The sequence below is a fragment of the Chrysemys picta genome, chromosome 21, assembly GCF_011386835.1.
Source record: "Chrysemys picta bellii isolate R12L10 chromosome 21, ASM1138683v2, whole genome shotgun sequence".
NCBI classification, from domain to species: Eukaryota; Metazoa; Chordata; order Testudines; family Emydidae; genus Chrysemys; species Chrysemys picta.
The window spans coordinates 16,761,238-16,775,083 of record NC_088811.1 but is presented as its reverse complement, the minus strand read 5'-3'; the positions used below and the strand labels follow the sequence as shown (position 1 = coordinate 16,775,083).

General features: G+C 53.6%; 1 protein-coding gene across 14 annotated transcripts in view; it reads left to right on the top strand.

The window, feature by feature from the left end:
- The window catches only part of ARHGEF10L (Rho guanine nucleotide exchange factor 10 like), a 195,690-nt gene that overhangs the window by 80,084 nt on the left and 101,760 nt on the right, over nucleotides 1–13,846 (top strand). For 13 of the 14 annotated variants that reach the window (XM_065575085.1, XM_065575083.1, XM_024111244.3 and 10 more), the window contains 3 exons: nucleotides 944–1,035; nucleotides 3,092–3,175; nucleotides 11,939–12,096. In XM_065575085.1, the coding sequence (XP_065431157.1) occupies nucleotides 944–1,035; nucleotides 3,092–3,175; nucleotides 11,939–12,096 (334 nt within the window). Of the gene's footprint in view, nucleotides 1–943; nucleotides 1,036–3,091; nucleotides 3,176–11,938; nucleotides 12,097–13,699; nucleotides 13,806–13,846 lie in introns of those variants that run through there. The other variant, XM_042852967.2, reaches the window with a different exon arrangement.

Sequence of the window (13,846 nt, the reverse complement as noted above, 5' to 3'; positions counted from 1 at the left end):
TTTGCCCAGAGTCACGCGGGCAGTCCGTGTCAGAGCTGAGCAGTGAATCTTGCTTGTGTCTGGAGAGGGATCTTCAGAAGAGAGGAACTTGGATCGCAAGCTCTTTGGGGCTGGGACTGCCTCAGTTACCTGTCTGTGCAGCGCCAAGCGCGCTGGTGTTAAGGCGTTTGGGAGCTAGCACAATACTGGTAAGAATCAAGGCGGATGGTAGGTTCCAGCCCCAAGGAGCGAACAAGCTTGAAAAGAGGGGCGGGGAGGAAGAGGACTGACTCCTGACGGAGAGAGAGTAACCCAGGAGAGGAGGTAGCGAGCACAATGCAGAGAACTGGGAAGGGATGCCCTGTGTGGGGGAGAGTAGAGGAAATAGATTGAAAGCCGCCAAGGGGGGAAAAGACACCAGAAGGAGAGAGAGGCAAGTGGAGTGAAGCAGTGGGCGAGTGGGCACGTCAGAGGGACATGTTGGCGGTGTGGGGGTGGCGTGCTGGGAACTGGCATGACTGAGACCTGCAGTGTAACTGGATGGCGCCAGTGCTGGGAGTCAGCTCGGGTGTCTGTAAGTGGATGCACATGTAACCAGCCCTGCTCAGGGGCTTGGACCTTCAGAGCTAAAAGCCGTGAGCCTCTATCGCTGCCGTTTACGGGGCGACTCTAGGAGCTGGAAGCAGTAGGAAACTCGCTAACCTTTTACACGGACCAGCCACTAGAGGGGGAGACAAAGACCCATCGTGTCTTAGTGCGGCTTGCCTGTGCATGTCACCCTCTCTTGGTGCCATTTAACTATGGCAGCCAGGTTGGCAGCCAAGCAATTCGGGTGTGGTCCTTGCCGTTCAGGCTGGTGGATCTGCACTTGCCCAGTGACAGCTCATAGCGTCCCCCAAACATCCCTGTGAACTGGCTGCCTGTTCCGCTTGCCTGGCCACTCACAGCGCTCTTCCCGCCCTAGGTTCCTGACGGTGGTCAGCAATGGGGACGTGGTGGGCAGCTCCCACACCGGGACTCGGACCTGCAGCTGGAGAAGGAAGAGCACCCGGCGAGGTAGGGTTCTGACGCCTCTTTGAGCTGGACGGGATGGATGGTAATGACTCTGGATTCCTTCAAAGGGACTCGTGTGGTGTTCGATCAGCTTCAGCGTGCCCTGGAACGGCTTCCCCATCCCAAATCCTGGCTCTGTTTAAACACTGGGCATGTCTGGGACCAGACTTCAGTGGTGTCGTTACCGTGCCATACATAGGGTGCTGAGAGCTTGATGGGTTGAAATCGGAGAAGTGTCTGATCCAAAGAACTGATCCAAATTTTGGGTGTTTGGGGATCAGCACTTGGGCCTAGATCTGGATTTCACAGCTGGCCGCAATTTTGCTCTCATCTGGGCCATGCCCCCAGAGCTGAAGGCCCCCTAACTTTGCATTGAGATGTACACTTTGTAGCCACAGGCATGCACAGCACACTTCATTAGGGTGTTCACCCCGGGAGCCCTGCCCTAGCCCCCATCCACTCCCTCCTACTTCCCGCCCCTGACTGCCCCCCTCAAAGCCCCCAACCCCCCCCGCTCCTTGTCCCCGACTACCCCCTCCTGGGACCCCTGCCCCTAACTGCTCCCCAGGACCCCACCTCCTATCTAAGCCTCCCTGCTCCTTGTCCCCTGACTGCCCCCCTAGGGCCCTACCTGTCCCCTTATAACCCCGACCCTTATCCACACCCCTGGGACTCCTGACCCATACAACCCCCCCTGCTCCCTGCCTGCCCCAACCCCTCTCCACACCCCTGCCTCCTGACAGCCCCCCCCCGAACAATCGACTCATCCAACGCCCCCCCAGCTCCTTGTCCCCTGACCACCACCCCTGACTATCCCCCCCCCCAAAACCGTCCTTGCTCCCTGTCCCCTGACTGCCCTGACTCCTATCCACCCCCTGCTCCCTGCCTGCCCCAACCCCTCTCCACACCCCTGCCTCCTGACAGCCGCCCCCGAACAATCGACTCATCCAACGCCCCCCCAGCTCCTTGTCCCCTGACCACCCCCCTGACTATCCCCCCCAAAAACCGTCATTGCTCCCTGTCCCCTGACTCCTATCCACCCCCTGCTCCCTGACTGACCCCTCCAGAGACCCCCCCCGGGATCCCAACCCCCCCCCCTTATCCAACGCCCCCGGTCCCAGACCCCTTACCATGAGGCTCCCAGCAGCATGTTCTGCTCTGCGCAGAGCCAGAGACGCTGCCCCGTGGGAGCGCGCAGCCCCGGCCCCCAGAGCGCTGCATGCGCATGGCTCCAGGGGAGAGGGGAAGGGGCCAGCGGCTTGCTGTGCTCGGCCGGGCGCTCCGGCCCGGGAGCGCAGAGGATGCGGCTTGCTGCGCTGGGAGAGTGGGGCCATTTCCCCACCCCTGCATTAGGGTGTGCCCGGGCACACCCTGTGCACACGCCTATGTTTGTAGCCCTGGCCTGTCGCTCCTTAGAAAGCAGCCAGGATTGAGTCCTAAAACTCAGATACAGATTTTTGAGCTCTCCTTGCAGAGGCTTCAGAGAGAGGGGGCAGGATCTAGCATGTGCCATTGAGGTACAAAAGGCAGCGAGAGCAGCACGCTGAAGGTTGGTGCTGAAATCTTGGGTGTTCCAGAGAAGATCTCAGGAGGTATCTAGTCCAACCCCCTGCTCAAAGCAGGACCAATCCCCAGACAGATTTTTACCCCAAATGGTCCCCTCAAGGATTGAACTCACAACCCTGGGTTTAGCAGGCCAATGCTCAAACCACTGAGCTATCCCTCCCTCTCGTTGTGTTCCGGTTGCGCTCAAGAGATCCCTTGTGATCGGCCCTGTGCAGATACCCAGTGAGAGACCGTCCTGGCCCAGAGTTGACAATCTAAATAGGCAAAGCAGGAAGAACAGTCCCAGAGGTGAAGTGACGTGGCTGCCACGTCAGTGGTTGAGGCAGGCATAGGGCCGGGGTGTGGTGACTCCCAATCTAGTGCCCTGCCCCCCGGCCCACGCTGCCACTTGGCAGCCAGGAGTCAAAGCGAGATGTCGCTGACGCTCATGGCGACTTCTCGGCTGGCTTCAGGTTCCTCTCCACAGCTTGCCCTGTGTTGCTTTTCGTTCCAGGCGTTCGGTTTGAGTTCCCAGCCCTGGAGGAAGATGTGATCTATGATGACGTCCCCTGTGAAAATCTGGACTCTGATCAGTACGGTATGGAACCACCCAGAATTTTGTTCTGAGCAGAGGTGTCTTTCACGCCCACAGGCTGTCCTTGGCTGTCTGTCTGATCTACTTCCTCCCCTGCCTCTGTCAGCTCTGTCCTTTCTCTCCTAGCCCCTCCCATCCAAGGATCTTGAGGCTCTGACGTGAGTGTTGGGGGATGGGTAGGTGTGAGGAGCTCCATTTTACAAATGGGGAAACTGAGGCGATGTGCCTTGCTCCAAGGCGGCATGGTGATTCTGTGGCAGAGCTGGGAATAGAACCCAGGAGTCCTGACTCCCAGTCCCCTGCTCTAAGAGGGCCATTTCCCTGCCTCCTTCAGGAGTATCCTGGACTTTTAGAAGCCACTGTTGGTCTGTTGATTACCTGCTGCTCTTGGGTCCTTTCAGCCTGCTCGGAGCTAAATCAGAATCTCTCTGGAAGCAAAGGGCCAGGTCATCAGCTGGGGTAATTAGTGTAACTCTCCTGATGCCGATGAAGCAATGCTGAGTATCTGCCTTGCGGTCTCCTGTCCACCCCTCCAGAGCTGCCGATTGACAGCAGAGGAAGGGGCCCTTTGTGGCTGGCAGTAGGGGTAGGGTGGTGTGACTAAGGATTTTACCTCTGGGTAGATTCCTGGGTAGGGGGAGGAATAAAGCAATTGGCTTTTCATGCCTTTAAAATACAGCAGCTCTGGGTCTGTACCCACAACCAGCCTGAGCCGTAAAGGGCTGGCTGGGCACCAGGAAGGGAAAGGGGGACTCTGCATTTCATTGCACTGAATTAACAAACTCCTGCTGCCTGGGATATGGGAGTGAGCAGTGGCTTCGAGACCGGAGGACGCAAGGAAGAGGCTATTTGGAGATGCTTGTGTGAGTAGGCGAGGGCCTCTTAGGCCATATCTACCCTACAGCTCCTGTCGGCGGAACTTCTGTTGCTCAGGGGTGAAAATAAACCAGCCAAGTAAGTTACACCGACGTAAGTGTGGCTGTGAACAGCGCTGTCGGTGGGAGAGCTTCATAGAATCAGACTTAATGGTCCCTTCTGATCTTAATGATCATCTAGTCTGACCTCCTGCACAACGCAGGCCACAGAATCTCACCCACCCACTCCGGTATCAAACTTGTGTCTGAGCCATTGAAGTCCTCAAATCATGGTTTAAAGATTTCAAGGTGTAGAGAATCCTCCAGCAAGTGACCTGTGCCCCACACTGCAGAGGAAGGCGAAAACCCCCCAGGGCCTCTGCCAATCTGCCCTGGAGGAAAATTCCTTCCCGACCCCAAATATGGCTTCTGTTGCCGACACAGCTACTGCTGCTCACAGGGGCTGGAGTAGATAAGCCGACAGGAGAGCGCTCTCCCGTCGGCTTAGAGCGGCTACATTAGAGAGTTTACAATGACACAGCCGCAAACTCTCCAGGGTAGCCAGGCCCTTCGATTGATGGCACCTCCCTCTTTGTTTGCTGTGTTGTTGTAGGCGTGTTGGTGCCAGGTTATTATGGAGACAAGCAGGTGAGGTCATATCTGTTATCTTCTGTTGGTGAGCGAGACCAGTTTCAGGTCCGGGAAAGGCACTCAGAGCATCACAGGAAATACAAGGTGGGACGAGTGTTTAGCATAAGTAGTTAGCACATATTTCTAGGGACCTTTCAAGGTGAAGTGGCCAGTTAACACGTCTCCAATTATGGGGGGAGGGAAAAGATTGTTGTAACAAGCTATAAATCCAGGTTCTCTATTTGGTCCCTGATTTTTAGTGTCTAGCAAAGTTTATGAATTTAAACTCCCAGGCTCGTCTTTGGAAGGTGCTGGGCAGGCTTCCGTTGAGGACAAGGACTGAGAGGTCCGATACGGAGTGATCGTTTTGTGAACAGTGGTTGTCCCTGGGTGATTTTTGTCTTATCATTTTCCTGTGTGAGTTTCTTCGAGAGTGTAGTGATTGTCTGGTTTCACCCACATAGTTGTTGTTGGAGCGTTTAGTGCACTGGGTGAGGTACACCACATGTTGTGATAGGCATGTGTAGGACCCATGGACCTTGAAAAGTGTGCGGTGGGGGGGGGGGTGTTGATCATCATAGCAGTGGAGATGTCTGCAGTTTTTGCTTCTCTTCTAGCAGGGTCTGGTGCTGCTTTGAGTTGGTGGGCCCGGGTCTGTGGGGAGCTTGCTTCTGAAGATGAGGTTGGGGGGTGGTTTGAAGGCCAGAAGTGGGGGTTCAGGAAAGATTGCTTTCAGGATATGGTCCCTGTCAAGTAAGGGTTGTAATTCTTTAATGCTATCCCATATGAGTTCTATTGTGGGGTGGTAGGTGACAACTAGAGGTGTGCGGTTGCGGGGGGTGGAGGGGTATTTCCATATTGAAGCAAGTTCTTCCAAGGGAGGACTGTTCCATGATGTGATTTACTTCTCTGGTGGTGTGTCTGTATTTGGTGAAGGTGATTTTAAGTGTGTGAAGGTGTATATCCTGGACTTTCTCCTGGGAGCATATTCTGGGGTCTCTTGGAGCATATTTGGTGGCCTGGCTGTAGATAACCGATTTCTTGGTGTGTCTAGGATGGTTCCTGGATCTGTGGAGGTAGGTGTGGTGGTCCGCGGGTTTCTTTGTATATAATTGTCTGTAGGGTTCCATTGTCGAAGCTGCTTATGGTGTCTAACATGTTGATGGCGTGGGAGTGCTAGAGAGTGTTTAATGGATGGATGATGGTGGTTGAAGCTGTGGTGGAAATCTGAGGGAGTTTAGATCTGTCCAGAGGATGAAAACATCATCGATAATATGATCTTCGGTATATCACATCTCGGGCTCATGAGACTGACTCGGGGACCTAGAATATCCATCTCGAGCTGCTGGCAGCCTCTTGGATGCGTTGCAAGGGGGAGTCAGTCCCCCGCCGTCACTTTCTGTGCTGGGTAAGCGCTGGTTGAGGTCTGAAGCATGGCAGTGGGCTGGGACTTGGGAGATTGGGGGCAATTCCCGGCTCTGCCGCAGTCTGTGTGTGACCACAGGCAAGTCACTTCGGGCTGAATGCTCCAAAGGAGTTAGACCTTGACACTGAGCGTCACCAGGCATAATTTTAGGTGCCTGGAAAAATCACGGTGATTCCCAAAGCACGAGTTAGACGCCTACACTTCTGTCCAACGCAGGGGGAGAGCTGGGCACCTTTGACTGCAATTCATGCGCGGCAGGGAGCTGCCTAAGCTAGTCAGTGGGAGATGCCGACCAGAGGGGTGGGCGATCTAGGCTCCCAAGTCTGGGCTGCAGGGAGGTGCCTATCTCTGCTTAGCAATTCTGAAGCCAGGAACTCTCTTCAGAGTTGGGCATCTTATGCCATTTTGGGGGTGGGGGCGTGCCACCCACCTTGCAGCTTTATTTATTTGAAGCTTTATTTATTTATTTAATTTAAGCCAGTGATTAGTGCCCTCACCGCCAGAGGGGCAGAGAGGATTGGAACAGGGGTCTCCCAGCTCTAACCACTGAGCTATGGGATATTCGGATGGGGGCTCCCCCCATCTCGCCTGTTGAAGCAGGCCCACTGTGGAGAAATAACGACGGAGTGGTTGGAGCAGGAGGACAGGACCCAGGGCATCCCATCTGGATGCCCGAATCACTGGATGACAGAGACAATGACCCTAAATCGCTCCTCTTCCTCCTGCCAGGTTTTGAATGGGCCCAACCTGGTTGGCAGGCTAGGAGGTGGCCTACTAGACTGAGCCTTGGACGCTACTTAGGTGGCGAACCCCTGTCTTCCGTGGGCTGGGAGTCACCCTGGGCTTAGGTGGGGGATAGGCATCTGGACACCCACAGGGAGGCAGCAGAGAGAGACACAAGGGCTGAGGGAACTTTTACCCTGACAGTTTAGGGGCTGAGTGAGTTTAGGTGCTGAAATAGGGACTTAGGCACCAAAGTGCTTTTGAGCATCCTGACCCTTACCCTGCCTCAGTGTCCCGTCTGTGAAAAGGGGAAGGGGGCAATAATTCCTTTACCCCTCCCCCTTTTGTCTCTAGTATCTATTTGAACTGTAAGCTCGGGGGACGAGGACAGCCTGTACCTTACAGGTATGTCTGTGTGGCAAGCAGCAGCCCACAATAGGGAATCTCCGAGCCCAAGTCCCCAGATTCAGGCTTGCACTAATGGTGCTAAAAATGGCTGTGTAGACAGTTCAGGCTGTGAAACCCATGCCCCTTCCCTAGGCTTCAGAGCCCGGGCTCCAGTCCCAGACTGAATATCTACACGCTATTTTTAGCACCAGAGCCCTGTGAGTCTGCATCCGTTGCCCGGGGCTCTGAGACGTGCTGCTGCCTGTCATCTAGGCAGTACCTAGCTACCTACATGTGATGATGATGAACACTCCTTCATCTCCATCCACGCTTCCTTTGCCCCTTGATGGAAAGCTCAGGAGGTGGAAATGCAGGTTAATTTTGCAATCGTCCCGTGACGGCTGCAGTGATTGTGTTTTTTCGCTCCTCCGTGGCCAGTTGCACTGGTTACCCAAAACCAAATCCTCTTCTAGGGAGCTGTTTATCTTTTTGTTTAATAATAGCCTGATGACTGGAATCCTGTGTTAGCTGTCAGTTTAAAATGCCTGTCTGCCTGCATTCCTTCCAGTGCATCTCCTCCTCCTCCTGCCAGCCTGGATATGGAACGCAGGTCCCTCCCTAGCTTGAGGAGTGGATGTTCCCACGGTGGAAAAAATCCAGCTGTCAGCAGCTGGGCTTTACCACCGGACAGAAGAGCAGGAGCCCATCCAAATTTTAGCCTATGGAGAGTGCTGTGCATTGCCAACATCAGGGGTCTCTAGTCTGACGTTAGCCTTGCTCTCCATCTCTGGCCCAGAGGAGCAAGGCCGATGGGTTGCCAATTCGGTCACCTGTTTCTGCAAGTATACGTGTAAATGTGTCCAGCTAGAAACACGCAATGTCGGCCATACGTAGAGTGGGGGACTCTCTCCCGGGACGCAGTGACTCTGGAAGAGATTTTGGTGGTGTGTGGTGGATAATCAGCTGAACATGCGCTCCCAGTGCGATGCTGTGGCCAGAAGGGCAAATGCAATCCTGTGATGCGTCAAGAGAGGGTCCAGAGAAGAGCAACAAGAATGATTAAAGGTCTTGAGAACATGACCTATGAAGGAAGGCTGAAAGAATTGGGTTTGTTTAGTTTGGAAATGAGAAGACTGAGGGGGGACATGATAGCAGTTTTCAGGTATCTAAAAGGGTGTCATAAAGAGGAGGGAGAAAACTTGTTCATCTTAGTCCCTAAGGATAGAACAAGAAGCAATGGGCTTAAACTGCAGCAAGGGAGGTCTAGGTTGGACATTAGGAAAAAATTCCTAACTGTCAGGGTGGTTAAACACTGAAATAAATTGCCTAGGGAGGTTGTGGAATCTCCATCTCTGGAGCTATTTAAGAGTAGGTTAGATAAATGTCTATCAGGGATGGTCTAGACAGTATTTGGTCCTGCCATGAAGGCAGGGGACTGGACTCGATGACCTCTCGAGGTCCCTTCCAGTCCTAGAATCTATGAATCTATAAGAGGAATCTCGAGTAGGAACAGAGAGGCTATTTTATCTCTGTATTTGGCACTGGTGCGACCGCTGCTGGAGTCCTGTGTCCAGTTCTCGTGTCCACAATTCAAGAAGGATGTTGATAAATTGGAGAGGGGTCAGAGAAGAACCATGAGCATGATTAAAGGATTAGAAAACCTGCCTGATAGTGAGAGATTCAAGGAGCTCAGTCCATTTAGCTCAACGAAGAGAAGGTGAAGGGGTGACTTGATCACAATCTGTAAGCACCTACATGGGGAACCAAATATTTAGTAACGGGCTCTTCAATCTAGCAGAGAAAGGTCCAACGTGATCCAATGGCTGGAAGCTGAAGCTAGACAAATTCAGACTGGGAATAAGGTGTAAATTTTTAATGGTGTGAGTAATGAACCATTGGAACAACGTACCAGGGTCATAGTGGGACTATCGCTAACAATTTTTAACTCCAGATTGGATATTTTTCTAAAAGATCTGCCCGAGGAATGGTGTTGGGGGAGGTCTCTGGCCTGTGGTATACGGGCGGTCAGACTAGAGGATCACGATGGTCTCGTCTGGCCTGGGAGTCTAGGAACGATGGAAGGACTGTGGGGATCTTTCTCACTGTTCCAACAGGTGGGAAGGGCCCACCAGAAACAAGGAAATACAAACCAGGGCTGAAATCCCGGCCCCACTGGAGTCAATGGGAAGTGTTGCTGTTGAGCTCATTGGCGTGAGGAGGTCAGCCAAGCTCAGGGAGTTGAGGAGGGTGTGGCTGGCCTCTAAGGCCCGTCCCTTCAGCCTGGTGATCGGTCTTTTAAAAAAAAAAATGGCAAGAGCTCAATGAAAGCTGCACGTCTTTGTGTTGTGCCTCCACTGAGAGGAGCAGGACTGTGTTTAAATATGGCCGCCGTGTGCTGGCGGGAGCTTGGAGGAGGAACGGGCCCCGCGGTGCCATGGTAACTTGGGGCAAAGGTTCCGAAAGTTCCTGGTAGTTGAGGCTCGGTGGAATCAACTGGGATGGAAGGCCCAGGGGCCTGGCCATCTTCTGCCGTAGCAGGTTCAGAGATGGTGCAGGTGTACCTCTGACCTTCACCAGAGACCTGCGTCTACGGTAAAGGAATAAGCCATCTGGGTCCGGTGAAAGCAGGCACGTTTCTTGGCTATCCTGGTTCTTGTGCAAATAAAGCTGAGACTCCTGTGGTTCTGCAACGCACGAGACACTGAACAGAGGCAGCATGGGCCACAAGAAAGCTGGGGGTTGGGGAGACGGGCGACTTGCTTGCCAAGGAGAGAATACATCTGGGAATGGATTTTTTTTTAAACTCTGAATTGGGTTCATCTTGCTATCGCCTGACTCTGGGGTGGCTGACGCAGCAGCTGGTTGGGGCAGGGACACCCTTGGGTTCTGTGTTTGTACAGCACTGAGCGGGATGAGGTGGTGATGGGACTTCGGGGTAGCTACTGCGATGCAAATAAGAAATAAATAGTGCTGGCACCACTGTGTTATCATAGAATATCAGGGTTGGACGGGACCTCAAGAGGTATCTAGTCCAACCCCCTGCTCAAGGCAGGACCAATCCCCAACTAAATCCCCAAATCCCTAAATGGCCCCCTCAAGGATTGAACTCGCAACTCACAGCAGGCCAATGCTTAAACCACTGAGCTATCCCTCCCCCTGAGTCTGTTTAAAGGGGCTGCGTGGCACACTCCCTGCAGTGTCGCATGGGCTGGGTTTTTATTTTAGACGTGACAGAAATGTGCAAGATCCCGCCCCAAATCCTCTTCCGTGTTACGAAATCTCTCCTTTGGGCTGACGAGCGGAAAATGGATCTGCTGGAATAGGGAATGGATGGCGGCTTGACCAATCGAAATGGAAAAGCACATGGTCCAGGCTAGAGGAGGAGGAGGAAAGTAGTAAATAGACAAGGTTTAAACACAAATAGGAAGCGGGGGAAGAAGGACACTGTGGTTAGGGGAGTTGTTTTTGCCAACAGTGTTCCCCAGGGCTTGGGACTGTCCCAGCTGTGACATTGATTCCTCTGTGACCTTGGGCAAATCACTTAATCTCTCAGGCCCTCCACTCCCTATCTATAAAATGGGGTTAATGCTCCTTCCTTGTCCTGCTTTAGTTAGATCCTCATCTCTTTGGGGAAGGGACCGTTTGTAGAGAACGGTGGGGTCCCCATCCCGACTGGGTCCTTCGGGCACTACTGTCACAGAACTGAGCAATAATAACGTGCCTCTCTCCCACCTTCCCTGATCTCTCTTGAGAAATGCTGCCTCTCACTGTGCCAGGCCCGGGGGGGACTTGGGTCTGCAAGCTCTAGCTTGGGATGCGTCCGCATTAGCCACCTGTCTGTCCAATTCCAGGGAGAGAACGAAGCCTTCCAACTGTGGCACAGGAGCGCCCTCTGCTGGGCAGCGCCGCTCCACCTACCCACCCACCTACTGATACCGACCTGTGCTGTGTCTCGTGATCCCACAGTTATTGCCGACTCGGTGGGGAATCGGCTGTCCATCTGTGCAGCCTCCGAGGCTGCTCCTCATGGGTTGTCATGTTCCCCTGGAACTCTCAGGACTTCTCACCTTGCTTTCCATGGGTCCAAGCTCCTCTGCTCCACCCTCTTTTCTCAAGTTCCTTGTGGTGACTTGTGGCTGGTCTGTCTATGCAACCATCTCCGTTCTCAGAGGGAGAGCTTGCTTGGGCAGAGCTGCTACCCCCTGCTGGCCTAGTCTTGTCCTTTGGGCATGGTGCGTAGCTGCTCTGAGCATGAATGTTAAGAGAACTGGCCTGACCCACTAGTTGCCTTTCCTGAATACAGCACCTGGAAACAGGTTGGAGAGGGGGAAAAGATCACTGAGTCGCCTTGTCCTTCTCCAGCCTGCCCCAGCCCCCTTGCTGCTTGCAAGATGGTTCCTTTTCTCATCCTCTGTCCTGCCTGGTTGGAAGAGATCCAAGTTCCACCAATTTCCTTAGGCGGCGCTTCTCCTCATTTTCACCCCAGTATGGCTTACTGATGCTTGTAGCCATAGATTCAGAAGATTTGCCTCGTTCTGGAGCAATGCCTTCCGAGGCAAGTGAATGCAACGCGATATCCGGGCCTGGGTCAACCCTGGAAATGGGCGGTGTGGGAGGCCGAGAGGCACACTGTGGAGAATGCTGAATTAATTGGGCACGTCATGGGTCGAAGCAAATGCCTCCTCCCGAGAGTCAATGCCGTAGGCCTTTGCCAATGGTGTTCTGTTCTTTCCCCCGCCCTGACAGGGGCAGACAGGAACCTGATTTACGAGGATGGGGCACATCGGGAAGCCGAGGACCTAGGCTGGAGCTCCAGCGAGTTTGAGAGCTACAGCGAGGATTCTGGCGAAGAGGCCAAGCCTGAGGTGGAACCTGCCAAACACAAGGCGTCCTTCCAGCCAAAGGTAATCGGCACACGATGTGCCCTGAGAACTGATACAACCGGTCCTGCCTCGATGGTTGGTGTGGGGTGGTGGCGCACCAGTTTGAAATAGAACCTCTGATCCACTTCTCTCGTCGACTATCCAGGGCTTTACAGGTTGGGGGCGCTGGATGGTAAACGCTAAATGATTTGTCAGGCTAATGTCCAGCTGTAAATGTTCGTAGCCCATCCATGGTTAAGGGACGGGTGTATCAATAGCTTGAGGGTAAGCAGCAGACTGGGAGGATGCGAGGGGTGTAGCTGTTTCAAATTTGACTCAGCTGAGCTACGGGGTGCACTCGGATGGCCTGGATGTGAAACCTTTTAGCTTGAATAATCCCCGCTGCCTGGGAGAGGGGAAGGGGGCTTAAGTGGACCCCCAGAGACTGTTGCCTAGTGGGCAGAGCACTGGACTGGGACTCAGGAGACCTGGGTTCTATTCCTGACTCTGCTAGTCCCTGCCCTTCTCTGCCTCAGTTTCCCCATCTGTAAAATGGGGCTAATGACACTGACTTCCTTTGTAAAGTGCTTTGAGATCTATGGAGGAAAAGCCCCATATAATAACCAGGTGTTCAAGCAGATGGTGGGTGGATTTTTTTGTTTTTTAATTTATTTAACGTCTTGCCCAGAGAAATTGAACTGGGATAATACATTTAGCTGCTGGTCTCCGATATTGCCTAGTACTGGGGAGGCCATTTGTGGCCTTGTTTGAACCAGGATTCTACTTGTGGCTGCAGTTTCCTAGGAGCCGAGGCTTTGTTCCAGGCTATCGGGGTACGTTGCCGTGTGCCCCCCACCATGCACGCTAGATCTCGTCCTCTTTGAACCCCTGCAGCTAGCTAATGGTTCATGATGCAAACGATGCTGCAGGGCTGTGCTGGTGCAGTCAAGTGGGGGCGGCAAGAATCCCAGCTGGGACACTTTGGGGGCTGCCCAGGCCAGGAAGGGGTTCACTCACCCCCTGCTGTGTAGCCTGGACTTGGAACCCCCCTTCAGGTAGTTGAAGGCTGCTATCAAATCCCCCCTCACTCTTCTCTTCTGCAGACTAAATAACCACAGTTCCCTCAGCCTCTCCTCGTAAGTCACGTGCCCCAGCCCCCTGATCATTTTCATTGCCCTCCATTGGACTCGCTTCAATTTGGGGTACGTCCAGACTACCCGCCGTATCGGTGGGTAGCGATCGATTTATCGGGGATCGATATATCACGTTTTGTTAAGATGCGATATATCGATCCCTGAACGCGCTCCCTGTCGACTCCGAACTCCACCGGAGCGAGCGGCGGTAGCGGAGTCGACAGGGGAGCCGCGGCCGTCGATACCACGCCGTGAGGACCCCAGGTAAATCGATCTAAGATACTTCGACTTCAGCTATGCTATTCACGTAGCTGAAGTTGCATATCTTAGATCGATCCCCCCCCAGTGTAGACCAGCCCATGCCCATCCCTTCTGTAGTGATGCTATTGACTAGGAAAGCCACCAATTCAGAGATGACATAGTTACCGACAAACGTGTCTACGTTCAATAAAACCCCTTTTCTAGTACAAGCTGCGTATCGCCTTTGAACAGTTTCCCAGTGTACCCCTGAGCCTTGGGGAAGATCCAGTGTTTCACGGACAGCACCCGCCGAGTGACGGTTGTTAGGTGGAACCAGTTTCCTGTCAACTCCTGGCGTGGGCGGCGCCCCTCCCGGCGGTGAGGTGTACCTGAAATTGTAATGCAGGTTATGAGCACAG